This window comes from Schistocerca piceifrons, chromosome 11 (genome assembly GCF_021461385.2).
Source record: "Schistocerca piceifrons isolate TAMUIC-IGC-003096 chromosome 11, iqSchPice1.1, whole genome shotgun sequence".
Taxonomy (NCBI): Eukaryota; Metazoa; Arthropoda; class Insecta; order Orthoptera; family Acrididae; genus Schistocerca; species Schistocerca piceifrons.
Window position 1 is genome coordinate 141,048,106 of NC_060148.1, and position 27,020 is coordinate 141,075,125.

At 43.2% G+C, this 27,020-nt stretch overlaps 1 protein-coding gene across 1 annotated transcript; it reads left to right on the forward strand.

Moving 5' to 3' along the window:
* Positions 1 to 202: 202 nt before the first annotated feature.
* On the forward strand, positions 203 to 27,020 carry LOC124720354. Its single transcript, XM_047245681.1, has 4 exons — positions 203 to 240; positions 2,153 to 2,239; positions 8,439 to 8,501; positions 26,623 to 27,020. Exons 1-4 carry the CDS (start codon positions 238 to 240, stop codon positions 26,797 to 26,799), a joined length of 330 nt encoding a protein of 109 aa, XP_047101637.1. The 5' UTR covers positions 203 to 237; the 3' UTR covers positions 26,800 to 27,020.

Consider the following 27,020-nt stretch of genomic DNA (forward strand, 5'->3'; position numbering starts at 1 on the left):
ACAAACGACTTTAATTTTTTTCCTAGCAGATATGCAGCTCTGATTCCAAGAATGTTAGAACGACCTCCGTGGTAGGTTCTTTCTTCCGCATTTATTGACTTTGACCACAGCAGCAGACGGCTGTAGAGTTTAGTAGTTCGTGTCATGCGTTTTTACGGTATTATGTTGCGTTTTCTGTGTAATATATGAGTGATTTGATGGTGGAGACAGGACATCACCGAAAGACGCATATTGAGTATGGTACTAAGTCAATACTTAATTATCATTACAGCTAACTGCCTCGAATGAAGTAGTTAGGCAATGCCTTGTTATGATGCTCTAGTAACTGTTCGTACAGTTATTATATAGGTTTAATTTCATTTATTGGGCTCATTTGAATGATAAGTTTGTTCTACATTTAATTCTTGTATCATCTTTGGCGCCTGTGGTTATGGTTTGAGATAGCCCTAGAATTTCGTAAGTAATTATTTCAGGTTATGTGTATCAGAACCAAACACTTGTTATTTTCAGTGAGCTTATGTTTCCGCATTGCGAGCAGGAGGTGACTAGTGTTTAGACAAACATATTAGTGCACATTACGTACCTGTGCTGTTCGGCAATTACGAGAAATACCAGATAGACGTGTGGGTATGTAATATGCTTGCTGTTTTCGTTCTGTCCGATAAAATTGCAAAATGTTTCCCGTGATTTGGCAAAAGAACCGCCAGAAATTTTGATGTGTTGTCTGTAATTACCGGAAAAGTGTCTCTATGCTGTGGTGGTTAGAGAAAGTGAAGCCAATGTGAAATACTTTGTCATGGACGAAAAATGCCCTCATGAAGTTCACACACACGCTGCATTCATATTGTTATATTTACTTGTGTTGTGCATGCGAAGTTCGGTAACAATATTTTTGAAGGAAGGAATAGGGACAGTAGGAGTTAACTTTAATCTGTAGTTCGCCTGGGATGTAGCGCAAACCGTTGTACTGCCGACACATAAGATTCGTTAGCACACGTTAATACAGAGTATCGGGGATTGGTTATGTTGGTATGAAAGAGAATGCTGTAGAGGGAATTCATTGTGTTGCGTTTTCCATGGATTATCAATGTGCCTATGTGCTCCATAGTTTAGTAAATAGTGTAAACTGCTGTTTGTAGTAATGTGCAGGTTTCAATCTATGGAAGGATATGGGAAATGTAATTGACTCTGTAAGGCCTAATGAGTATGTGTAATTGCCATCGACAAAAGCATCCCAAAACCACAGAACATTGTCATGGGTACGCTTATGAGAAAGTAATTTCACTAAGTCTTGTTAGAGGAATTTAATCGGTGTTTAATCTTGACAGTCAAGAATCATTTATTTTTCCATGCAACGTTCTGGCAGCAGTGTGTGTTTTTTAGTGACTGGGTAAAGATTGCAGCATTGCGCTATATTAAGTTGATAATGTTGAATATAGATGACTGTATAAGGAAACAGTTGTTAAAAATACGTACTAAACTGACTGAAAAAGAAGAAAGTTCTGTCTGTATGGGTGGATTTTCATGTTCTGCTTTTCTGAATACCATGAGCAAATATTGGTTTATAGATTGATTGAAAGTGCAGCCAGTATCATTGAGAAATAATTCTTTTCTGTCCTTGCATACGTTGCTAAGAACATAATTCTGTATATTAAAGAATTTGCAGGATACATTGACAGGCTTAGATATAGCTCGAGACGCATTTTAATCTTTTATTCTTCATATGTAAAATTGTCTACAGTAAATAGATTTGTCTGGTAAATTCAATTTATCTTAGTTGCTTCACATGACACATAGAAATTTATGTGGAAAAAGCAAGCTATGTCAGCTACCATATTCAGAATATGATTGTATACCACAAGCAAATGCTACTAAGTAACAGCAGTAACTGTAAGTCATTTGTTTCCATTGTGTAGGGGTTTTTGTTTTCTGTCAAATTGAGGTGTGTTTTCCATTAGTGACAGTGAGGCTTCAGAGTCCTCATAACCAGAAAGTTGTAAATCAGTTCTTTTTATCAGGTTCTTTGTTCCTCAGCCAGATTTAAATTTTTAATATGCATTCACTCGTTTGCTGCAGCCAGAAAATGCTGCCTGTGCACTATGTTGAATAGTAACAATTTAAACAATATCACTTTTGATTTCTTGTTTTTCAGTGGATTAGGAGAGCACTCATGGACTCCAAGGGAACTACTTGGCTGAAAAAAGAGAAGAATGAAGTATATGCTGAACTAGGCTCCTTGGTAAATAGCTTCTTGTGTTTTTTACCATTGTTTCATTAATATCTCTGTGCAATGTGGTGTGTAAACAAGCAGATTATCTTCCCTGTTGTTTGTCAGATGAAATATTTGGTACTGGCTGTTGGTTTTGATTCTTGACCAAATGAAGTTGCGACGCTTGGCTGTGTAACATATTTGCAATGGATTGGTATCTTATAGTATATAATGCTGCTCTCCAATATTTAATTTGTTTTAAAATTTCTGTAGCTTATTGTTAGTGTGATGTTGGAATGCCAGATGTTAATGATTACAGGTTTGTTGTCTACTAGGAAATTGTCACATGTTCTTGAACTATTGTGGTGTTTGCAATCACTTATTACAAATTAATTTTCTACTTTGAGATTTAGTTTGGTGTGTTGTTAATGTCTAGATTTGTTCCTTTCTTAGAAAGTGGTATTATTAATGGGTATGAGTAGGACTTTACTTGCTAGAGTACAGATGATTCAGCTGCTACTGTAGATCAGTTGTATGGCTTGCTGGATTAATTGATCAGATGCTCTATTTGTGGTCAGTTTTTAAGTTGACCATAGTTGCTTTCTCAGACAAGAGGGGATATATATATGAGGACTTACTGCATAGATAATAGTTGGCAGTCTATTTGTCATGGTGCCTGATGGTGAAATCTAAACACATGATCTACAATATTGTTTTCCTGGTGTATTATTTTTGCTATTGATCATCTAATTGTTTTTATGTACTCAATGTTCTTGTTAGCAATATTACTGTTCTTGATCAGTTTTTGATTTGGGGGTAGGTATTCAGAATCTATTAAATATAGGGAAGTGGTATGTGACAAAGAGCTCTTATTGAAATCCTTTGAGGAGCTGAAATACTATTAAATGAAAGAGCAGTTGGTAGTATAATTTACAACCCTAAGAAGCAAATGGTGGTAATGCTGATACTAAAAGAGTAAAGGAGTGTTACAGTTTTAACTACAGAATGTTTGCAATGCTCTTTAACAAGTAGATTTTCACATTACCACTCTAAATATTTGGTAACACATAAATTAATTAAATGTTAGTATAATCAGAGTTAAACCATGTGGGCTCAAATATGACACATCTGTAACACACAACATATGCCTACGGATTTGGTGCTCATAAAAGAAATAATTATAGCAGAATGTCACTGTCAGCTTCTGGCAAATTAAAACATGCTAACACTACTGTTAAAGCTCACTTCTTGATTCAGTATTTCTGAGATCAGCAGGATTTGAAGTTCCCAGTGTGTGGCCATCAACATTCTACGGATAATTCTCTCCTCATTGAACTTGTTTTGAAAATATATTGTTCATTTTTCACTTCATCAAAGTGCTGTAATTAATTTGTGTTTTTGTAGCTAGATCAAAACACTTGTGACCCTATAAAGGTGTCTTTGCTCTGAATCATTCATCTTGAAAGTTTATCTAGGAGCAGTGAAAGCACAAATGTATACCCATGCTAGACAATGTCACGTTATGAAAGTAGCCTTGACAGGTTTTTGTTAGTGTCAACTGCCAATGTCTGGGTCAAGTAGGACCTTTCGCTCCTCCTCCCCCCCCTCCCCCCCCCCCCCCCCCCCCGAAGGTAGCAAACCTTTGTACTTTCAATGTCTCACTTAACTTTCTTTCTACGAACTTGGTGTTCGTAGTGTCTTGCTCATATTCAGATTGTTCATTCTTCTAGTGGTACTGTAGGTCTAGCATTGATCTCAAAATGTAAGCAGTTGGTAAAGGCAAGTCATCATAGATTTAGCACACATGCCTTCTTATCACTTCTTTTTGGAACAACTACAGAAGTGACTACAATGCACTTTCATATCATGTGTTACATCTATATTGTAAATGTATCTGTTTTTCCATTAGCTCAAAGCTGTGTGACTGAGCAGTCGCTGTTCCAGCTTTTCATGTGAGGTTGTATCTGAACTAGTCCAATGGTGAAAAGCAAAACTCAGTTGCCGACAACTCAGGCGCCTCAGTTACATTTTCCAAAGACCAGAGAAAGTAAAATCAAACACAGAAAATGTGGAGGTGATGCTGTGCTGCCTGTGGGATTGGTCAAGGACATAGGGTGACAGAATAGGGCTTCTAGGTGCAGTGTTGGGAGGCTGTACGGGGGGTGGGGGGGGGGGGGGGGAAGTTGTGGGGTAGGTGTGTGCACTGCTCAGTGCTAGAATGAGAGCAGGGTAGGGAATAGGTGGGGCGGAGCATACAGACTAGTGAATATTGATGCTATGGGGGGTCATGGGGATGAGTGATACGTTGTAGGAAGAGTTTCCATTTTGTACAATTTAGGAAAGTGCTATCACCCTCTATGATCACATCCCCCAACACACATGACTTTGTCACTGAACAATACCTTCCCCAGTGTCTGACTGTCTCCTAACCTACAGCCCATTCCTGGTTGCCATGTCCAACTACATTCTCACAGACAATTACTTCTTTATTGAAGGGATTGCCTACAAACAAATCTGCAGTACATCAAAGGCCAACTGTATGTCACCATATTCTGCAAATTTATTCATAGGCTACCTCGAGGATTCCTTACTAACCACCCAGAATCACAAACCATTCACCAGATCAAGATTCGTTGATGACATTTTTGTGATCGTATTGGTTTGTTTATTGAACCTGATCTGATTAAGTCCATCAGACCCTCTATTAAATTGGACCTTGGTTTCCCTTTTTATATCATATTTTTCGGAAACTAAGTTTTAATATGGCAAATAGTAATACAATGATTTGAGTGTCTGAAGTAGCAGTGTAACTGAATAATACTATGAACTAAAAGTTAATACTGGCAGTACTTCTACTACTGCAGTTGCTACCACTAGTGGTTCTGGTAGTGGTGGTGATGAAAGAATTTGTAGGTGTGCAAGGTAGACTTTTTCTGATGCAGAGTGTTAGGGGAAGCGAAATGTAAGGAGACTCCACCAGCTAAGAATATTGGGAAACAATGTGGTTTGAAGGAAATGCTAAGGGTCACACTGAGGCGTGCACAGCCTAAAATTTCCTTTACAGGCGTTGCCCAGAAATGGAATTCCCATGCCTTGTCTTGTCAGTCACAAATACAGAAGCGTCTGATTCCACCCATCTGCTTTGACCCATGACGTCACAAATATGGCGGAAATGAACATACACTAAGACTACAATATGGCGCCTATGATGTCATGACATAAACATGACCACTAACACGAAAATACAATTAGAAACCAACACACACGTTCCACAAAAACCTAAGGAAACTAACGGGACAAGTGTGGGAAATTGGGGGTTTTGGGTGGGGACAAAGTAAATACGAACAAATTTAGACACACACCACCATACTAAATGACACAAAACGACAAAAAAAAAGATGGCACAAAACTACTCAAATTTCATTAACACAATATACTGTGGAATCGGACGCTTCGCTTGATCTACATAGCTCAACAGCAGCTCCCGATCCCACGAATTGGAATCGAACATTTCCCTTCACCTGTTATCCTTAAGACACCTCCACATATAGCCATCCCTGATCAGATATGCCAGAAGTTTATTAAGCCGCATTTCTTCACAACACACTGAACATTTCCAGACTTCATCCAAAATTCCGAATAGTTAAAGAAATTTTATTAGAGACAACGCACTGTCCCCCATCATCACCGACAACCGAAAACTGTTGACCCTGCTAGTCATATCCATACCTACCAAAGACATAAAAAAAGCAGTTTACCAAAATTCACACACACCAATAAAAAAAGTAACATTGACATAACAAAGCCAAAATTGTTAACTCCCTGAAAAATATTCCACTGAAAGCACAGTCACTACCAATACCACACACGTGCAATGCTACCATGCAAATGAACATCATACGCCACGTAACAGGCTACCCATAAACACACCACCAGAGAGAACCACCAACCGCAACAATACACCACCTATAAACACGCCACACATGCAAACTAAACCAAAAACATCACCTAACACACAACACATGAACACACCATCAGAGAGCACCACCGATCACATCAAAACACCTACAAATACGCCACTCTCACAAACTAAATTCCACACCACCATGATGTCACACACCACAGCAGTCTTAAGTCATGGGTCAAAGCCGACGGGTGGGATCGGACGCTTTGGTCAACCCCCATCTCCCACATACTCATAGAGTAGCACTCCCCTTACAAGTCAGTACTACCCATGACTGAAGCAATTGAATCACATTTTCTGCCGGGATTTACCCTACCTCTCATGCCTTGAATTGAGGAATAATCTCTCCACCCTTCCCACAGTTGTTTTGTCTCCAATTGAACTTATAAAATATTCTTGCCCATTGCTACTCCAGCCCTGCTTTCAACCTCTTGCCTCATGTCTCATATCTCTGAAACAGAGCTACATGCAGGACATGCATGTTTCCTGCAGCCCTGTCAGACATCTCCAACACAAAGGCAGGGCTACCTGTGAAAGCAACCTTGTGATTGGCAACTACACACCTGCAGCCACTGTGCTGTATCCTACAGAGGCATGACAACTAAATCACTCTGTCTGCAGGAGTGACCAGTGGCAAAGTGTGGCCAAGAAAGCTGGACCACCCACTTGCTGGAAGTGCCCCCAGCATGTTGTGATTCACTTCAGTAACTGCTTCACAGCTGGCCCCAACTGGATTCTATCTTCTAACACAACATATTATTTCCTGTAACCACTCTAGACTCAGCCTATGCTAGTCCATGTCCTCTACCCATATCCTCTTTCCCTGCTCTCACTTCAGCACCACACACACACACACACACACACACACACACACACACACACACACACACACACACACACACACACACTCTCTCTCTCTCTCTCTCTCTCTCTCTCTCTCTCTCTCTCTCTTCTTTCCTCCCAGTGCAATTACTATTTTCCCTTTCTCAATTTCTCTCCTCCCCTTTCCCTCCCACAGTACAGCTTCCCAAAACTACCTTTAGCAACTCATACTGTCTCTGCCACATCCTTGCATGCTATCACTGAGAACACATTATCTTCCCCCCTCCCTTCCTCCCACTTTTACACTACTATCCCTATCTTGCTGCCCCGTGCCTCCTCATATCTCACAACCCACCCTAACAGATGGTTGCTCATACCAAAAGCAGATGGTCATTCCCAGTTCCTGGAGACAGTGGCCATGTGTGTGTTGTGTTCCTGTGAATGTGTTCTCTATTTCAGAAGGGCTTTGTCCAGAACCTCAATTTTTTAATACTGTTTCATTGTATTTGTCTGCAAGTCAGTATAGAAAGTAAACATGCCAGATTTCATGTTAATGGGAAAGTGAACTGGTAAAAAACACACCAACCAAATCTGCAAGAAAAGTCCTCAAGATTGCTCTACCTCGGGTGTAAACTGAGAGGAGTGTTTGGTTCAGATATGTGTTAATTCCCCTGATATCAGTAACATAAAAAAAGGTCTGTGTGATATGCTAAGTGGAACATACAGTGCCATCTGTATTTTGTTTACCAGGCTTAGAATACTAATAGTTTTTGATATCTCTATGACTCTGCTGTTGGCATCAGGGAGAATGTTAAAGAATGTGTTTCCAGAAAGCAGTTTACAAAGAAGATACTGTAAGTAATGCAAAAATCGACATCCCAAGTCATAGGCTAGCAAGAACAGGAAACTCTCAGTAAGTGAATGGCCTCAAAAATCTTACTTATTATTCCCTCCTTGCTTCATCCACATCATTTTGATATTTCAAAATAAAACAGGTTGATTGGCTGATAGAAAATTCATGTTGCAATTAGTTGTATGATATGGGTATTGTTGATTTTAATATTAAAGCTTCTAGTTGTACCCACTGATTTCATTACACTGTTTTTTATATGATGCGCATTTAATATAAAATACTTAATGATAAGTAAATAAATATTATGGAAGTAGGAAATATGACCGAAAAAAGCAGCATAGGAAAATGAAGTGCAAGATGCTAGTAAATTTTCAAATATGTTGTCACTAATCATTCATATAACTTTTTGATCATTACCATTGAAATGCACCTTACTGACTGTCACCGAGAAAGCCACTCTCTGAAAAGAATGAGTCATTTATTCTTTAGAAGTGTCATAGACTTACAATATGTGATACTTGTTTGTAATATATCTAAAATTGTCTTCTTAAAAGAACTCCTTGCAGATATTTTTTTACTATTCACCACAGGTTCAGTTACACACATCTACCATGAAAGTAAAAGAAGAATTGGATGAGCAAGTGAGCAAACAGGTAAGTCTAGAATTTGTGTGACTGTAAGAAATTAAGCAGTGTCATGTTATGGCTCAGTTTTGGTGAATATAGTATAGATTGGCTTGATGCACTTCAGTCTACCCTCTATAAACCTCTTAATCTCTGATGACTGTCACCTACTACATTCATTCGAACTTGCTTCTTGTCTTCATGCCATAGTCTCCCTCTACACTTTTTACCCTCACATATCCCTCCATTACCAAATTGACTATCCCTAGATGCCTCAGAATTTGTGCTATTAACAGGTCCCTTGTGTTAGTGAAATTGGTCCCTATGTTCCTCCCTCATTTGTTTCGTCTACCCATCAAATCTTCAGCATTCTTCTGTAGCACATTTCAGATGCTTCCATTCTCATCTTGTCTGAATTGCCTATCATTTATGTTTGTCTTCCACACAGGGCTGCACTGCAAATATCTTCAGAAAATACTTCCTAACACTTAAATTTATATTAGATGTGAACAGTCCTCTTTATTAGGCACATGTTCCTTGATATTCCTAGTCTTCACTTTATTTCTTTCTTACTTCAGCCATTGTCAGTTACTTTGGTGCCCAAATAGCAAAAGTTGTCTGCTACTTTTAGTGTCTCATTTTCTAGTTGAAACTCAACATTGACTGATCTATTTCAGCTAGATTCTATTGCTTTTATTGATGTTTGTCATACAATCTCTTCTAGTAATACTATACAAATTTTCTCTTCCAGCTTTTACCTCCCACAAATCCCTTCATTGACAATTTCAAGATGCTGGTTTTGTTGATAGAATTACATTGTCATTGGTAAACACACAGTTTCCTTTATCTTCGAGATTTCCTTCATGTCTTCATCATACAGAGTGCATATCAGATGTACGCTACAAGCCTGTCTCATTTCCTACGCAATGCTTCCATTTCATGTCTTTCAGCTCTTACAACTGGAGTCTGGTTTCTGTGAAAGTTGCAGACAAACTTGGGCTTCCTGTCTATTTATTCTGCTGCTGTCCAAATTCCAAAGAGTGCAGTCAACTCCACATTCTCAAAAGCATTTCAGTAAATCTGCAAAAGCTGTAAACACAATTTTGTCTTTCTTTAACTCGTCTAAGGTAAGCCATAGTATCAGTATTGCTTTGTGTTACATGTTCCTGGTACCCAAAGTGATCTTATGTAAGGTTAACCCTCTAAAAGCGTTTCCATTCTCGCAAGCATGATATATTTATCTGATGGTCTGGTCAGATAGTATTCACCTCTTAGCAACTGCCTTTCTTCGAATTTGAGTTATTACATTCTGGTTGATGTATAACTTTGTCAGCTATCTCGTATCTTGCACAAAAGTGGAATAATTTTGTCAAGGACGGCTTTTCCAAGTATCCCAATAATTCTGAGCAAATGTCATCAACTGCAATGGCCTTGTTAAGACTTTGCTCTTTCAGTGTTGTATCAAATTCTGGCCATCTCATAAAATCTCCAGTTTTGTCTACAACTACTTCCTTTCCCCTTTCTGGAGCAAGTTTGTTCCCCTTTGCCTTACAACCATTCTTGTTTAGCCATATTGCATGTTGTGTTAACATCATTCCAGTAATGTCTGTGTTCCCTTTTGTCTGTTTTAATAGCCACATGTTTGTATTTTCTCTTCTCATCAGTTAAATTCAGCATCTCATGAGTTGTTAAGGTATTTGTACTAGTCCTTACGTTTTACCTATGTTCCCGCCTGCCTTCACTGTTTCATCTCAAAGCTGCCTATTCATCACCCAGTGTATAATTACCCTCTATTTATCACTTGTTGCCTAATGCTCATTTTCAAACTATCAATGATTTTTGGTTCATTGATCTTACCCAAATCCCATGTACTTAAATTCTACTTTTACCATTTCAACAACATTACTCTGCAGTTAATAAAAACAACTCTAGCCAGATTCCACATTTATCACTGGAAATGTTTTGTAGTTCACAATCCTGTTTTGAAATCTTTGTATTTGACATTACATAATCTGCTTGAAACCTTTTGGTTTCTCCAGGTTATTCCACATACACAAGCTTCTTTCATGATACTTGAAACAAGTGTTTGCAGTGACTAATTCATGCAATGTGCAAAATTCTACCAGGCAGCTTCCCCCTTTCAGTCATTTATGCCATTGGATGTTCTCGTAACTATTGTGCATCCTGTTCCTACTATTGAATTTCATTACCTTCTAGAATTGGCTTTCATCTTCCTTAGCTCTTGAATAATTACTCATCAAACTTTTTCCTATTCCATTCTTCTGCTGGTCTTGTTGCCATACAGATTTCTATCACTCTTGTATTTCCTTCATGCCTATTTTAGCTATGGTAATTCATTGACATTGCTGTTGATAATAGCTTACTTGTGTTCCTATTTTCTTGCTCATTACTGGGGCTCTCCCTGCATGACTCCTATTTGATTTTTTGTAGATAATCCTGTACTGACCTGACCAGAAGTCTTGTGCTTTCTGCCACTGCACTTCAGCTCTTACTACAACTGAATACAACCTATCAATGGTTCCTTTTTAAAGTCTCTAACCTCCCTAGGCTGTTGTCGTCATCATCGTCAGTTGGTTTCGTGTAGCTCTCCATACTACCCTATCCTCTGCAAGCTTCTTCATCTCAAAGTACGTACTGCACTTTACATCTTTTTGAATCTGCTTAGTGGATTCATCTCTTTGTCTCTCTCTTTGACTTTTACCCTCCACACAGCCCTCCTATACTAAATGGGGGATCCATTGATGCCTCAGAACATGTCCTACCAACAGATACCTTCTTCTAGTCAAGTTGTGCCACAAATTCCTCATCTCCCCAATTCTCTTCAGTACCTCCTCATTAGTTACATGATCTACCTATCTAATCTTCACCATTCTTCCGTAGCACCACATTTCAAAAGCTTCTATTCTCCTACACACACACACACACACACACACACACACACACACACACACACACACACAGATATATATATGCAGGGAGCTGAGACCACACTGCCAAGCTGTGCTTTCAGCTCTCTGAGACCGCATGCGAATGAGTGTCTACTGCTGACAAAGGCCTTACTGGCCGAAAGCCTTAATTATGTGAATCTTTTTATTGTGCCTATTGTGACTCAGCATCACTGCTGTATCATGAGTAGAGACATTCCTTCTCTGGTATTGTTACATTCCATTCTGGATTTTCCATTGTTTGATGTTTGCTTCTTTTCTCTTCTTGTTTAAACTGTTTGTCATCCATTTTGTCCACTTACTTACAAGACTACACTCCAATCAAATACTTACAGAAAAGAATTCCCAACACTTAAATCTATACTTGATGTTAACAAATTTGTCTTCTCGAGAAAAGCTTTACCTGCCATTGTCACGCTACATTTTATATCCTGTGTACATTGACCATCATCAGTTATTTTGCTCCCCAAATAGGAAAACTCATATACTACTTTGTGTCTCATTTCCTAATATAAATCCCCCGGCATCACTGATTTAATTCGACTACATTCCATTATCCTCATTTTGCTTTTGTTGATGTTCATCTTATATTCTCCTTTCAATACACTGTTCCTTCTGTTCAACTGTTCTTCCAGGTACTTCACTGTCTCTGACATAATTAAAATGTCGTCGGCAAACCTCAGTTCTTATTTCCTCTCCATGGATTTTAATTTCTGCTCCGAATTTTTCTTTTGTTTTCCTCACTGCTTGCTCAGTATACAGATTCAATACCATCAGGGCTAGGCTACAACCCTGTCTGATGTTTGTAAGAGGCTTGTGTCGATGTGGTGGGATGCTTGGTCATCCCTCCAAGGAAACAAGCTCCGGGCAGTAAAACCGCTCCCAACTGCTTGGACAACCTCCTCCCGACCATCTCGGCGAGAGGAGGTCCTTCTGACCAGGTTGCGGATTGGGCATTGCCGGTTTAGCCACCGCTACCTGCTCTCAGGTGACCCAGCCCTGCAGTGCCCTTGTGTTCAGGCATTAACAGTGCGCCATGTTTTATTGTTGTGTCCCTGCTTTAGTCAATCTCATGTTGTCCTGTCCCTGCCATCTACTTTACCGGATATTTTAGCTGATGACGCTCGAGCAGCTGCTCGTGTTTTGCGTTTTATAACTTTGACTGGCATGTCCGAAGACATCCAACTTTTTTACTTATTTTATCTGCATCTTTGTCAAGCCTTTCTGGTGCCCCCCCCCCCTCCCCTTGAGTTTTACTAGATTCCATGTGCTCTAATAACTGTGACTGGGCGCTAATGACCTCAGTAGTTGAGTGCCCTTAAACTCCACCAAAAAAAAAAAAAACCCTGTCTGACACCCTTCCCAACTGCTCTTTCCCTTTCATGCCCCTCAACTCCTTTTAACTCCCGTCTGGTTACTGTACAAGTTGTAAATAGCCTTTTGTTCCCTGTGTTTGATCCGTGCAACATTCAGAATTTGAGAGAGAGTAATAAAGTTAACGTTGTCAACAGGATTCTACAAGTCTGCAAATGGTAGAAATATAGGTTTTCCTTTCCTTAATCTGTGTTGCAAGACAAGTTGTAGGGTCAGTATTGCCTCATGTTTTCAAACATTTCTATGGAATCAAAACTGATTTTTCCCAAGGTCAGCTTCTACCAGTTTTTCCATTCATCTGTAATGTATTCGTGTTAGTATTTTGCACCCATGACTTACCAAACTAATAGTTTGGTTATTTTCACGTCTGTTAAAACCTTCTTTCTTCGTGATTGGAATTATTATATTCTTCTTGAAGTCTGAGGGTATTTCATCTATCTCCTACATCCTACTCACCACATGGTAGAGATCTGTCAGGGCTGGCCTTTCGAAGGCTATCAGTAGTTGTAATGGAATCTTGTATACTTTCAGGGCCTTGTTTCGACTCAGGTCTCTCACTGCTTTGTCAAATTTCTCATGCAGTATCATTTCTCCCATTTCATCTTCATCTGCATTCTGTTCTATTTCCATGATATTGCCCTACAGTATATCACCCTTCTATTGACCCTCTATATAATTCTTCCACCTTTCTGCTTTCTCTTCTTCACTTAGAACTGGTTTTCCATCTGAGCTCTTGATATTCATCCAAGTGCATCTCTTTTCTCTAAAGATCTCTTCAATTTTCCTGTAGGCAATATCTATCTTAATCCTAGTGATATATGCTAATCCTGCTAAGATATGTAATACTCCACACTAAGACATATAGACTGCCTGGCCAGCTTTTCCTGATAACATCCTCCTGAGTAGACTCTGCCTGGAGATCTGAATGGGGGACTATTTTACCTCCTGAATATTTTGCCTAAGATAATTTCGTGCAGTAAAGGAAACAAAAGAAAAATTCGGAGTAGGTATTAAAATTCATGGAGAAGAAGTAAAAACTTTGAGGTTCGCCGATGACATTGTAATTCTGTCAGAGACAGCAAAGGACTCTGAAGAGCTTTTGAACGGAATGGACAGTGTCTTGAAATAAGATGAACATCAACAAAAGCAAAACGAGGATAATGGAATGTAGTCAAATTAAATCGGGTCATGCTGAGGGAATTAGATTAGGAAATGAGACACTTAAAGTGGTAAAGGAGTTTTGCTATTTAGGGAGTAAAATAACTGATGATGGTCGAAGTAGAAAGGATATAAAATGTAGACTGACAAAGGCAAGGAAATCGTTTCTGAAGAAGAGAATTTGTTGACATTGAGTATAGATTTAAGTGTCGGGAAGTTGTTTCTGAAAGTATTTGTATGGAGTGTAGCTATGTATGGAAATGAAACATGGACGATAACTAGTTTGGACAAAAAAAGAATAGAAGCTTTTGAAATGTGGTGCTACAGAAGAATGCTGAAGATAAGGTGGGTAAATCATGTAACTAATGAGGAGGTATTGAATAGGATTGGGGAGAAGAGAATTTTGTGGCACAACTTGACTAGAAGAAGGGATCGGTTGGTAGGACATGTTTTGAGGCATCAAGGAATCACAAATTTAGCATTGGAGGGCAGCGCGGAGGCTAAAAATCGTAGAGGGAGACCAAGAGATGAATACACTAAGCAGATTCAGAAGAATGTAGGTTGCAGTAAGTACTGGGAGATGAAGAAGCTTGCACAGGATAGAGTAGCATGGAGAGCTGCATCAAACCAGTCTCAGGACTGAAGACAACAACAACAACAACAACAACAACAACAACAACAACAATTTCATGCAGTAGAGCTGCATGCTCTTGAGAAGAAAAACAAAAAGAGCTACAGTTTCGCATTGCTTTCAGCCATTTGCATTATTGGTACAGGAAGTTGGTTAATGCTACAAGGTCAGGTCTGTGGATAATCCAGACCATTGCTCCTGCAACTGATGAAAAGTATTTTGCCCCTCTTGAGGATCCATGTCTAAGTTTGATATCTCCTCAGATAATACTTATTTGTGTTTGCACCTAACACTGTTTTCAATGTTGTTGACATGCAAGCAACCCACTTAGCAGTGTCCATGGTTCATTTGGGGTGGGGACTGTGAACTATTGTTTAAAGTGCTGTCTTTGAGCAGGAGCAATAGTTCTAGCATGTCTATCTGTAGAATTACTTCATTATCTATATGAAGATAAATAACAATTCTGTGAGACTGCATTGGTACACATACAAACCAACAGATGAAAACTGTTGCTAGGTCTCAGATTTGAGGCTGTAACTCCTAGTTTCAGGATCAGTTACTTAAACAATTAGCCTAACCAAGCATGCCTCCAGGCTGCCAAGGGGATTTCACTTGGGTGTCCTCATAGATTTTCGTCTTAGGTTCAGGATTTGAAGGTCAGTGGCCAGCCAATTATTTGGTAAAGCAGTATGATGCTGTTCTCCATAAAAGTAGAAACAAGAAATGCATTTGGCAATTGGGTGATTTGTGAGTGGTGAGAAGTGTAAGAAATGTATTGTATAGTTGTCTGTAGCTGAGTGCATAGGATAATATTATAATAATCATAAAATTGGTGGTTCAGATCACACTAAGTGCCACCAGTTCTTTTAGTTTTATTTAAATTCCATATGTAAAACAAATGGTAATTTTAATTCATCCTGAGTCATACTTTTCTAATAGTTATTTTTAGTTAAAAGTTACATGAAAATGCGAGTATTGTTAAAAAATTACATTTTGGTACAAAAATGGAGAGCATCAAATTGAAAATAAATAAATCTCGCATGAATGTATCAAAATTTTTGTTTTAATATGTTGAATGATGAAGAGATATGTGATTTTTACCAAACCATTACAATTCAGTATTTGTTAAATTTGCGAGTTGTTATTAGACGTGAAAGTTTTTAAAAAGTAGTAGTTCCTACTAGGAGATCCGAACCAGCAACTTTTTCATTAAGGCACTTTTATGCTATTCTTTCAATTACCAGCAATTGTCTTAATAAATAGGAAATGTTTTGTAGTAGGCAGCACTCAGAAGTCTTCTGATCTTCAAAGTCAATTTTTTTTAGTTTGGTTACTGCCTAGTGCTGGTTTAGGAAATTGATGTTCCAGCACTAAACTCCAAATACTGGAAGTCTGAAGGAAATTGAAGAGGATGATCTGCAAGATACCCTTTTCAGTCAAGTTATTATTGTCACAGGGATGTGTCCATAATGGTTAAGGTGGCAGCCCATAAAAGTGCAAGAAATCCAGGTATAACTTATCAGCGCAGGTAAAATAAATTTTTACATCTGTTGTTAGACAAATCTCTAATATTAGACAGTCACTAGATCACTATGTGAACGTTTGTGATTAGCTTAAATCACCCGGTATTCAAAATTGTATTGGCTGATTTCATTCAGCAGAACAGTGAGTGAATAGAGCAGTCAATTTTACTTGATGAATGACTGTAGGATTCATTTTTATTCATGCAGACGAACTGTTTTCTTTCCAAAATCATATAGGAGAACAAAATTATCTGCTGTTTAGGTCTTCAGCTCCAAACATGTTTGCTGTGCCTCTTCTTACAACTTGAAATGACCTGTGCATTTTTCTATTCCCATGAAACGCCACTGTTCCATAAAATAACATTTCCATTGCCAGAGGTAATCCTGCCACATCCACTTGTTTTATTTCATCTGATGGCTTCCCCTTCAGGTCTAGTGGTAAATTGTGCAGAAAAAGTTTGGTTTTTCCTTCTCCCTCCTGTCCCCACTTTAGTCAATTATGTATGTGTAATTTTAGTACCTGTGCTGTAGTAAGAAATGTGAAATGCATTTTTATGTTCTTTTGTGGAGAAAATTTCTAGGCAAAGCATTGTAATTATGTCTTTTCTGTTACTGTCTTCCGTTTTGCTACAATCTGCATCATTGTCAACTATCAACTGTAGAGATGTCTTTGATCCCTTTTCTAAAAATTTTCTTCAGAAGTTCTAAGGTTTTCGTTTTTTGTTTCATGTTTTGCAAGATATGATGTTGCTTATAAATTAATGGAAGCTTCTTATATAAGCTGTCTTGGTGGTTCTCATATGTTCAACTTTTGGTTGGCCATGGGGATTCAGGGGATTTAGCTTCATTTGAATTTGCTGTACAGATATCTGCTGTCATGTAACTATGTAATGTTGTTAACATATGCAGGTCCTCACTGTATTCCACAACATTCCCCATGCTAGGTGTATTGTCTGTTACATCATGTCTGATCACTTTATCAGGTTTGTTAGGCAGAAGTATGTTCCTGCCTTCCAGAGTTTGTTTTTAACAGTAGCAATCAGTGATGCTTCAGTAGTCCAGTGCTCATGTTCCAATCTCTGTATTTAGAGAATTTATAATTTTGGGCATGTTTATTGCTAACAGAATAAATATTTTCCTGTTGTGTGTGTTTTCTAAACAGTTACACAGGCTAATTTTTGGAAAACATGTTTTGTAGATTTTCACAGGAATTCATGTTCACAGCTGTGCTAATGTCATAGGATGTGATTTTGATATGAATGAGTTCAGATTGTCCTCTGGAAATTTAGATCTGTTTTCCATGGATTCTCTAAATCTCTTCAAGGAAATGGATGGACAGCTCCTGATAAAATGGCATGGCTCATGTTGCTTATATTTGGTCAACCTCATGTCATGTTGTACTCTATTGATGTAATTTTCCTCCAAATCTTTTTCACTGTTTGAATTCATGCATCTTCAATTATGTAGCTGAAAAGTATATACACTCCAGGAAATGGAAAAAAGAACACATTGACACCGGTGTGTCAGACCCACCATACTTGCTCCGGACACTGCGACAGGGCTGTACAAGCAATGATCACACGCACGGCACAGTGGACACACCAGGAACCGCGGTGTTGGCCGTCGCATGGCGCTAGCTGCGCAGCATTTGTGCATCGCCGCCGTCAGTGTCGGCCAGTTTGCCGTGGCATACGGAGCTCCATCGCAGTCTTTAACACTGGTAGCATGCCGCGACAGCGTGGACGTGAACCGTATGTGCAGTTGATGGACTTTGAGCGAGGGCGTATAGTGGGCATGCGGGAGGCCGGGTGGACGTACCGCCGAATTGCTCAACACGTGGGGCGTGAGGTCTCCACAGTACATCGATGTTGTCGCCAGTGGTCGGCGGAAGGTGCACGTGTCCGTCGACCTGGGACCGGACAGCAGCGATGCACGGATGCACGCCAAGACCGTAGGATCCTAAGCAGTGCCGTAGGGGACTGCAGCGCCACTTCCCAGCAAATTAGGGACACTTTTGCTCCTGGGGTATCGGCGAGGACCATTCGCAACCGTCTCCATGAAGCTGGGCTATGGTCCCGCACACCGTTAGGCCGTTTTCTGCTCACGCCCCAACATCGTGCAGCCCGCCTCCAGTGGTGTCGCGACAGGCGTGAATGGAGGGACGAATGGAGACGTGTCGTCTTCAGCGATGAGAGTCGCTTCTGCCTTGGTGCCAATGATGGTCTTATGCGTGTTTGGCGCCGTGCAGGTGAGCGCCACAATCAGGACTGCATACGACCGAGGCACACAGGGCCAACACCCGGCATCATGGTGTGGGGAGCGATCTCCTACACTGGCCGTACACCACTGGTGATCGTCGAGGGGACACTGAATAGTGCACGGTACATCCAAACTGTCATTGAACCCATCGTTCTACCATTCCTAGACCGGCAAGGGAACTTTCTGTTCCAACAGGACATTGCACGTCCGCATGTATCCCGTGCCACCCAACGTGCTCTAGAAGGTGTAAGTCAACTACCCTGGCCAGCAAGATCTTCAGATCTGTCCCCCATTGAGCATCTTTGGGACTGGATGAAGCGTCGTCTCACGCGGTCTGCACGTCCAGCACGAACGCTGGTCCAACTGAGGCGCCAGGTGGAAATGGCATGGCAAGCCGTTCCACAGGACTACATCCAGCATCTCTATGATCATCTCCATGGGAGAATAGCAGCCTTCATTGCTGCGAAAGGTGGATATACACTGTACTAGTGCCGACATTGTGCATGCTCTGTTGCCTGTGTCTATGTGCCTGTGGTTCTGTCAGTGTGATCATGTGATGTATCTGACCCCAGGAATGTGTCAATAAAGTTTCCCCTTCCTGGGACAATGAATTCACGGTGTTCTTATTTCAATTTCCAGGAGTGTATATCCTGTCACTACAGTATGATAGAGGATTTTGTTTTGTATACAATATTTACCAGACTATTTCTTAAGCATTAATGTACTATGGTGGGTGGATGTTGGAACTCAAATTGTTACTTTTTCCACATCACATTTGACATTTCAAAATTATTTTTTCCTCACATTTGATACTTACCTGCATGCAGATTCCAAATTTCAGTAACATGCTATGAGATAAATGCAGATTTATCTCATTGTCCAGTACTTATTTTTCATGATAATGTATTACTGCCTGTGTTCTGTGGTGCATCTTTTAGTGGGTCCTCAGCATGGAATGTCTGATTTTGTAGCTAATTATTTCTAGTTTTCCTTCCAGTGTTGTATACAATGCCACTGTTAGTTAATGAAACTCTGGATCTTGTCTTGAATGCATATACAATTTTCTAAGAGTAAGAGGATTCCTTATTGAATGGGTGTGAGGCTACAAATTCAAGTGTTCTGGGTTCCATCCCAGGCATCATCTGTCACTTTTTCACGTGGAAATTGTCTATGTGGAAAATGACAGTTTCCATTCCATTGTGAAGCTCTAGGTCCTCATGTAACTTACTGTGTCAGTGAGTTCAAAAATTGGAGGAAGCCAGTGGTGTACCACATCCAGTAAGACAATGTCTAACAGAGCTCTAAGGTGTTAATAACTAACTCCAGGTTGTTGAAAGCTTTACTTTTACTTCAGGTTTGCATTAGTTTTTGTGACATTAGACATGTATTTTCCTCAGTACCAAAATTTGGTGACCCACACTTAGGCCCCCTGCGGGTTCGGGGGTTAGAATAGGCCCGCGGTATTCCTGCCTGTCGTAAGAGGCGACTAAAAGGAGTCTCACATGTTTTGGCCTTATGTGATGGTCCCCTCTCGGGTTTGACCTCCATCTTTCTAAATTATTCCGAAGAGCGAGCCAATTGGGGAAGGGCGCCTTACGTGGTGCACTGTATCCGTCGTGCATTGAGACCTTTAGCCGGCTTTTTTCGTCATTGCAATGGTGTCCCGCTCGTTTTCCATCTCTTGGGCGAGGATACGTCCCTGGGTGCGATTCCCACGCTGCACTCTGCAGTGTTTCTTTTAACTGCGACGACGACCTTGGACAGTTTTGCACCTAAGATCCAGCATGGTAGCCAGTCCGTTGTGGTGGGGCCGCCATGTACCCTCTTGGTTGTAGCCCCCTGACAACACAGGGATCGCTCTACTGATGCCTGCGCCATTAACTCCCCACGTATGCCAAGGAGTAGATGCCCGTCTCCCTGGGGCATCAGGACTCCCGGCAATGGCCATCCTGCCAGGTGGCTATTGCTGCGGCTGGGTGGCGCCCGTGGGGAGGGCCCTTGGTCGGAGTAGGTGGCATCAGGGCGGATGACCCGCAATGAAGCGTGGTACATCATCTCTCGCTGGCGGCCAGCCGCCAGCAGTCTCTAAGCGTTCTCGGGCTCAATTTAATGCTGAAAAGTACAATCCGAAAACGTTCCCCTCTCTGGCCACGCCGTGGGAGGAGCGTAAGTCTCAGGATGGAGGTAATAGTTATTCGCCCCGATTCTTAGTTTGTACGAGAGCTGATGGGGAGTCTTTTCTCTCCACAAAGCCTCAGTTCTTCGTCGAGCATTTAGAGGACAAGTTTGGGGAGGTGGACGGCTTGTCAAAAATGCGCTCTGGATCGGTCCTGATCCAAACGGCATCCTCTGCCCAGTCACGACGGTTGCTTGCTTGTGACAAGTTGGAGGATGTTGCTGTTACGATCACGCCGCATAAGAGTTTAAATATGGTTCAGGGAGTTATTTACCATAAGGACCTTCTTTTGCAGTCTGATGACGAGCTGCGCGCCAACTTAGAGTGCAGGGGTGTACATTTCGTCCGGCGCGTTCATCGGGGTCCGAAGGAAAATCAGATAGCTACCGGTGCCTTCATCTTGGCCTTCGAGGGTGATACGTTACCGGAAAAGGTCAAGGTGATGGTCTACCGATGTGACGTCAGGCCCTATATTCCTCCCCCGATGCGGTGCTTCAAGTGCTGGAAGTTCGGCCATATGTCTTCCCGCTGCACTTCCAGCCTCACATGTCGAGATTGCGGACGCCAGTCTCATCCCGATACTCCATGTGCCCCGCCTCCCATCTGTGTCAACTGCAGGGAGCACCATTCACCTTGCTCGCCTGACTGCAAAGTCTTTCAGAAAGAGCGCAAAATTATGGAATATAAGACCCTGGACCGGCTGACCTATACTGACGCCAAAAGGAAATATGACAGACTCCATCCTGTGAGAATGACATCTTCTTATGCAGCTGCTACGACAACTGTGCTAGCCCCATCAGTTTCGAGACTTCCAGCCAGCTCAATAAGCAGTAAGACTCCTCCTGCCCCCTTGTCTGTGGGGGGGCTCTACCCAACCGGTTGCTCCTGCACCACCTACCTCAGGAGCAACCTCCTCCCACCCGTCGGGGACGTCCGTCCCCGCTTCTCAGCCGGAGAAGCGTCTAACTTCTTCGGCTACTCTCGCCCGCAAGAGTTCCCTTGGGACCCTCCCTTCCCAGGGTTCCACCAGCGGGAAGGATGACGGCCGCCAGTGGCATAAGTCCTCACCAGCGGCCGGGCGTAGGGCTTCACGATCCTCCTCTGTCCCGGAGACTGACTCGGTGAAGCCTTCCCAGCCGGTGCAACCCAAGGTTCAGCGAGAGAAGTCCAAGAGAAAGACCTCCAAGGCCAAAGAACTTGCGGTGGCGCCAACCCCACCGCACCTTTCGCGCTCTGCGTCTGAGGATGCAGTCGAGATTCTAGCGTCCGCTGAGGACCTTGATCTCGCTGGTCCCTCAGACACCATGGATGCCTCTCGTACGGGTACTGAATCGGTGGCAGTGAGTGAACAAGCAGCGTAAATTGCCTTCCCAGTCCTTTCATGCCTTTCTCAGCCATGGACAATATCATCCTCCAGTGGAACTGCGGCGGTTTTTTCCACCATCTAGCTGAGCTCCAACAACTTATCAGCTGTCACCCTTTCTTCTGCATTGCTCTTCAAGAAACTTGGTTTTCAGCAATGCGAACCCCGCCCTCCGTGGCTATCGGGGTTATTATAAGAACAGGGCAGCATATGAAAGGGTGTCGGGTGGCGTCTGCCTCTATGTCCTTCACACTCTGCACAGCGAGTCTGTCCCTCTCCACACACCTTTAGAGGCTGTCGCTGTTCGGGTGTGGACGCCACAGGCTGTTACCGTCTGCAGTCTTTACCTTCCACTGGATGGTGATGTCTCACAGCATGTCCTGGCTGCGCTGATAGCCCAATTGCCGCCACCTTTCTTGCTATTGGGCGACTTCAACGCCCATAACCCTCTGTGGGGTGGGTCAGTGGCAACAGGTCGAGGCGCCATTGTTGAGCATTTATTGTCGCAGGTCGATCTCTCGATTTTAAATGATGGTGCCTTCACACACTTCAGTGTGGCGCATGGCACATACTCCGCCATTGACCTTTCAATATGTAGCCCTAGCCTCATACCGTCTCTCCAATGGAGTGTGCATGACGACCTGTGTGGTAGTGACCACTTTCCGATCTTTCTGTCACTACCACAGCGTCACTCTTCTGGGCGCCCTAGCAGATGGGCTATGAATAAGGCTGACTGGGACTTGTTCTCCTCCACTGCCGCTCTTGAGTCTCTCTCTAATGACGACATTGATGCGGTGGTTCAATCGGTCACCACCGGCATCGTTACTGCTGCCGAATCTGCCATTCCCCGTTCTTCTGGGTCCCCTCGGCGGAAGGCTGTGCCTTGGTGGTCGCCTGAGATCGCTGAAGCGATTAAAGATCGCCGGCGGGCGCTCCAGCGTCACAAGCGACATCCCTCCTTAGACCACCTTATCGCCTTCAAACGGCTGCGTGCGCGGGCCCGCCTCCTTATCCGCCAAGGCAAGAAGGAGTGCTGGGAGCGGTATGTGTCCACCATTGGCCTCCATGTCACTCCTTCGCAGGTCTGGGCCAAGATTCGACGCGTCTACGGCTATCTGACCCCTGCCAGCGTCCCTGCGCTCTCACTGAATGGAGCAGTTTGTACTGACTCCGACGTCATTGCCAATCGCTTAGCAGAGCATTTTGCTATGAGTTCCGCTTCTGCGAATTACCCCCAGGCCTTCTGCTCCATTAAAGAGCGGATGGAACGTCGGAGCCTTTCTTTTCGCACCAACGCTTCTGAACCCTACAACGCTCCATTCAGTGAGTGGGAATTTCAGAGTGCCCTTGCCGCTTGCCCTGATACTGCTCCCGGGCCAGATCGCATCCACTGTCAGATGCTGAAACACCTTTCAGTGGACTGCAAGCGACGCCTCCTCGACCTTTACACCGTCTCTGGGTCGAGGGTGAGTTTCCGTCGCAATGGCGGGAAAGTATTGTCATCCCCATTTTGAAACCTGGAAAGAACCCTCTGGAGGTGGACAGCTACCGTCCCATTAGTCTCACCAACGTTCTTTGCAAGTTGTTTGAACGGATGGTGAGCCGGCGCTTAAATTGGGTGCTGGAGTCTCGGGGCCATCTGGCTCCGTCTCAGGGTGGGTTCCGTAAAGTCCGCTCCGCCACCGACAATCTGGTGAGCCTTGAGTCGGCCATCCGTACAGCCTTTGCCCGCCGTCAGCACCTGGTCGCTGTCTTTTTCGACATGCGGAAGGCGTACGATACGACATGGCGTCATCACATCCTTTCTATGCTTCATCGATGGGGTCTTCGGGGCCCTCTGCCGATCTTTATCAGAAATTTTCTGTCGTATCGTACCTTCCGCGTGCAAGTCGCGGCCTCGTATAGTTCCTCCCTCGTCCAGGAGAACGGGGTACCCCAGGGCTCTGTCCTCAGTGTCTGCCTGTTTTTAATTGCAATAAGCGGTCTCGCTGCGGCAGTAGGAAATTCTGTCTCCGCTTCCCTGTATGCTGACGACTTCTGTCTTTACTATAGTTCTATTAGCATTGCAGCAGCTGAACGTCAGCTACAGGGCGCAATCCGCAAGGCGCAGACTTGGGCTGTAGCGCGTGGTTTTCAGTTTTCAGCTGCCAAGACCCGCGTTATGCATTTCTGCCTGCGCCGAACGGTCCATCCTGAGCCGCGGCTTTATCTTGCCGACGAACTTCTTGCTGTGGTGGAGACCCACAGGTTTTTGGGTGTCCTTTTTGATGCCCGGTTGACTTGGCTGCCTCATATCCGGCAGCTTAAACAAGCGTGTTGGCGGCATCTCAACGCCCTGCGTTGTTTGAGCCACACCCGCTGGGGCGCCGACCGATCTACCCTGTTGCGGCTCTACCAGGCGTTAATCCAGTCTCGCCTGGATTATGGGTGCCTAGCTTATGGCTCAGCATCCCCATCTGCGTTGCGGGTGCTGGACCCAATTCTCCACAGTGGGATACGCCTTGCCACTGGTGCTTTCCGCACCAGCCCTGTGGACAGCGTCCTAGTGGAGGCAGGTGTACCTCCATTGCGGTTCCGACGCCAACGTTTGCTGGCCGCTTATGCTGCCCATGTTTTTAGCTTGCCCAGGCATCCAAATTATCGTGTCCTGTTCCCGCAGTTAGTCGTCCATCTGCCAGACCGTCGGCCCCGGTCGGGTTGTCCGATCGCCGTACGCATCAAGGAGCTTCTCTGTGGGCTTGGGTTTTTCCCAGTTCCACCTCCTTTCCGGGCGCCTCTGCGTACACCCCCGTGGTGTGTTCCTCGCCCTTGCCTTCGGCTCGACTTGGCACAGGGCTCGAAGGACTCGGTCCCTCCAGAGGCCTTCCGCCGCCGCTTTCATTCCATCCTGGCCACGTATCAGGGCTCTGGAATTGTTTACACCGACGGTTCGATGGTTGCTGGTCGTGTCGGGTATGCGCTAACTCTAGGGGACCATTCCGAACAACGGTCCTTGGCGGCTGGCTGCAGCGTTTACACTGCTGAGCTAGTCGCCATCTTTCGTGCCCTAGAGTATATCCGCTCCTGCTCAGTTGAGTCCTTCGTTATCTGTAGCGATTCCCTGAGCGGTTTACGAGCTCTCGACCAGTGTTTTCCTCGTTCTCGTCTGGTGATGGCTATCCATGAGTCCCTGCATACTCTTGCGTGTTGCAGCCGCTCTGTGGTCTTTGTGTGGACCCCCGGTCATGTCGGTATCCCGGGCAATGAACATGTTGACCGCCTGGCGAAAGAGGCCACGAGTAAACAGTCTCTGGACGTTGGCCTCCCAGAGACTGATTTGCGGGCAGTCCTCCGCCGAAAAGTTTTTGCGCTTTGGGACGCTGAATGGCGCAATCGGATCATGCCCAATAAACTCCGTGCCATCAAGGAGACGACGACAGTGTGGCGGTCATCCCTGCGAGCCAACCGCAGGGACTCTGTCGTCCTTTGTCGGCTCCGCATTGGCCACTCCCACCTGACACACAGTTATTTACTGCGCCGGGAGGACCCTCCTGCATGTCGCTGCGGGGCGGCTTTGACAGTGGCCCACATTTTGTTGGCCTGCCCCCTTTTAGCTGTGGTCAGGCAGACATTTGCACTGCCTGATACGCTCCCTGCCCTCTTATGTGATGACCCTGGTATGGCTGACTTAGTTTTCCGTTTTATTCGGGCAGGGGGTTTTTATTATTTACTCTGAGTGTTTGTTCTGTTCTTTTGTGTTGATTCTGGCCATTGGCCTACGATTTTACGCTGAGTTTTTAATGTGTTCTCGGTGGTTGGCTTTTCCTTTTTATCTCTATGGTCGGCCAACCACTGTCACACTCTGTGTGATTTTAATTTGTTTCGTCTGATCTCTGTAGGAGTATTTCTTGTCCTGTGTCGTCTGACGTCTTTCCTGTTGTTCGTTTTTTATTCTCTTTGGGTGGTTTCCCTTTTTTTGGAAAAAGGGGCCGATGACCGTCACAGTCTGGTCCCTTTAATCCCCCCCCCCCCCCCCCCAAACCAACCAACCCACACTTAGATCTGCATTTAGCAGCTTATTGTCTTTACAGGTGGTTTTATGACCTAAAAAAACGAATTCTGCATATAACCTGCTAGTTGCTTAGTTTCTTCTTGACCATAGTGCCCTCATTGGCTTTGCAGAGGTACCCTATCATCTTCCACTGAATAACATAGGTCAGAAAATAGGGAGCTGGGATCATCATAAAATCAAATGTTCTTATTGGAGCCTGCACCTTGGCACATTCAGAGGGAGGGGGAGAGAGAGAGGGAGAGAGAGAGAGAGAGAGGGAGGGGGAGAGAGAGAGGGAGAGAGAGAGAGAGAGAGAGAGAGAGAGAGAGAGAGAGAGAGAGAGAGAGAGAGGAGTAGTAGTACTAGTAGTAGCTCCTTGGCAAGGGTGAAATAATCTCTGCTTGGTTGATACCTGATATGTCTACCTCCAAAGTAAACAGAAATTTGATTTCAAATGTGCATCATGTTTTTCTGACATTTCCTACGTCCTGTAGGACCTCCTCAGTATGAATCAATTGGAATGAAAGTAAATCTAATTTAATGTGACACATTTTCTTGTTACCTAATGCCAGTAAGTGAATACATGTGACCAATAGCTTTTTAGCCCCACTTGATGTGTAACACAAGCACAAGAACAGAAGCTTTGAATTTGCCATTCTTTCTTTTTTCAGTTTCTTCAAGATCCACCAAGGATTGTAATGCCTAGTCTTCTTATAAAGCAAGACCTAGAACTGAAACGGGATTTAGATGGCGTTGAGCATGATGTAAGTTTTCACATCGGTGATGCATTGTGCATGAAGTACTATATGAATATCATGAAATGCATTGGGTGCAGTAAATTCCAGTGATCATAAATGATGAATCATTAAAACCTAGGATATTAGCACTTCTCCAGAATTTTTATAGTATTTCAATTGACTGTAGGTATATTCTTCTCTTGTATGTAATGGTATTTGAATGAAACTTGTAGGAAACATAAGTTTATTAACTGTAACACATCGTAATTTTATTGTACATGTAAATAATAAATGTCTCAAATTCGTTCTTGGAACAAATGTACCAAAGAAGA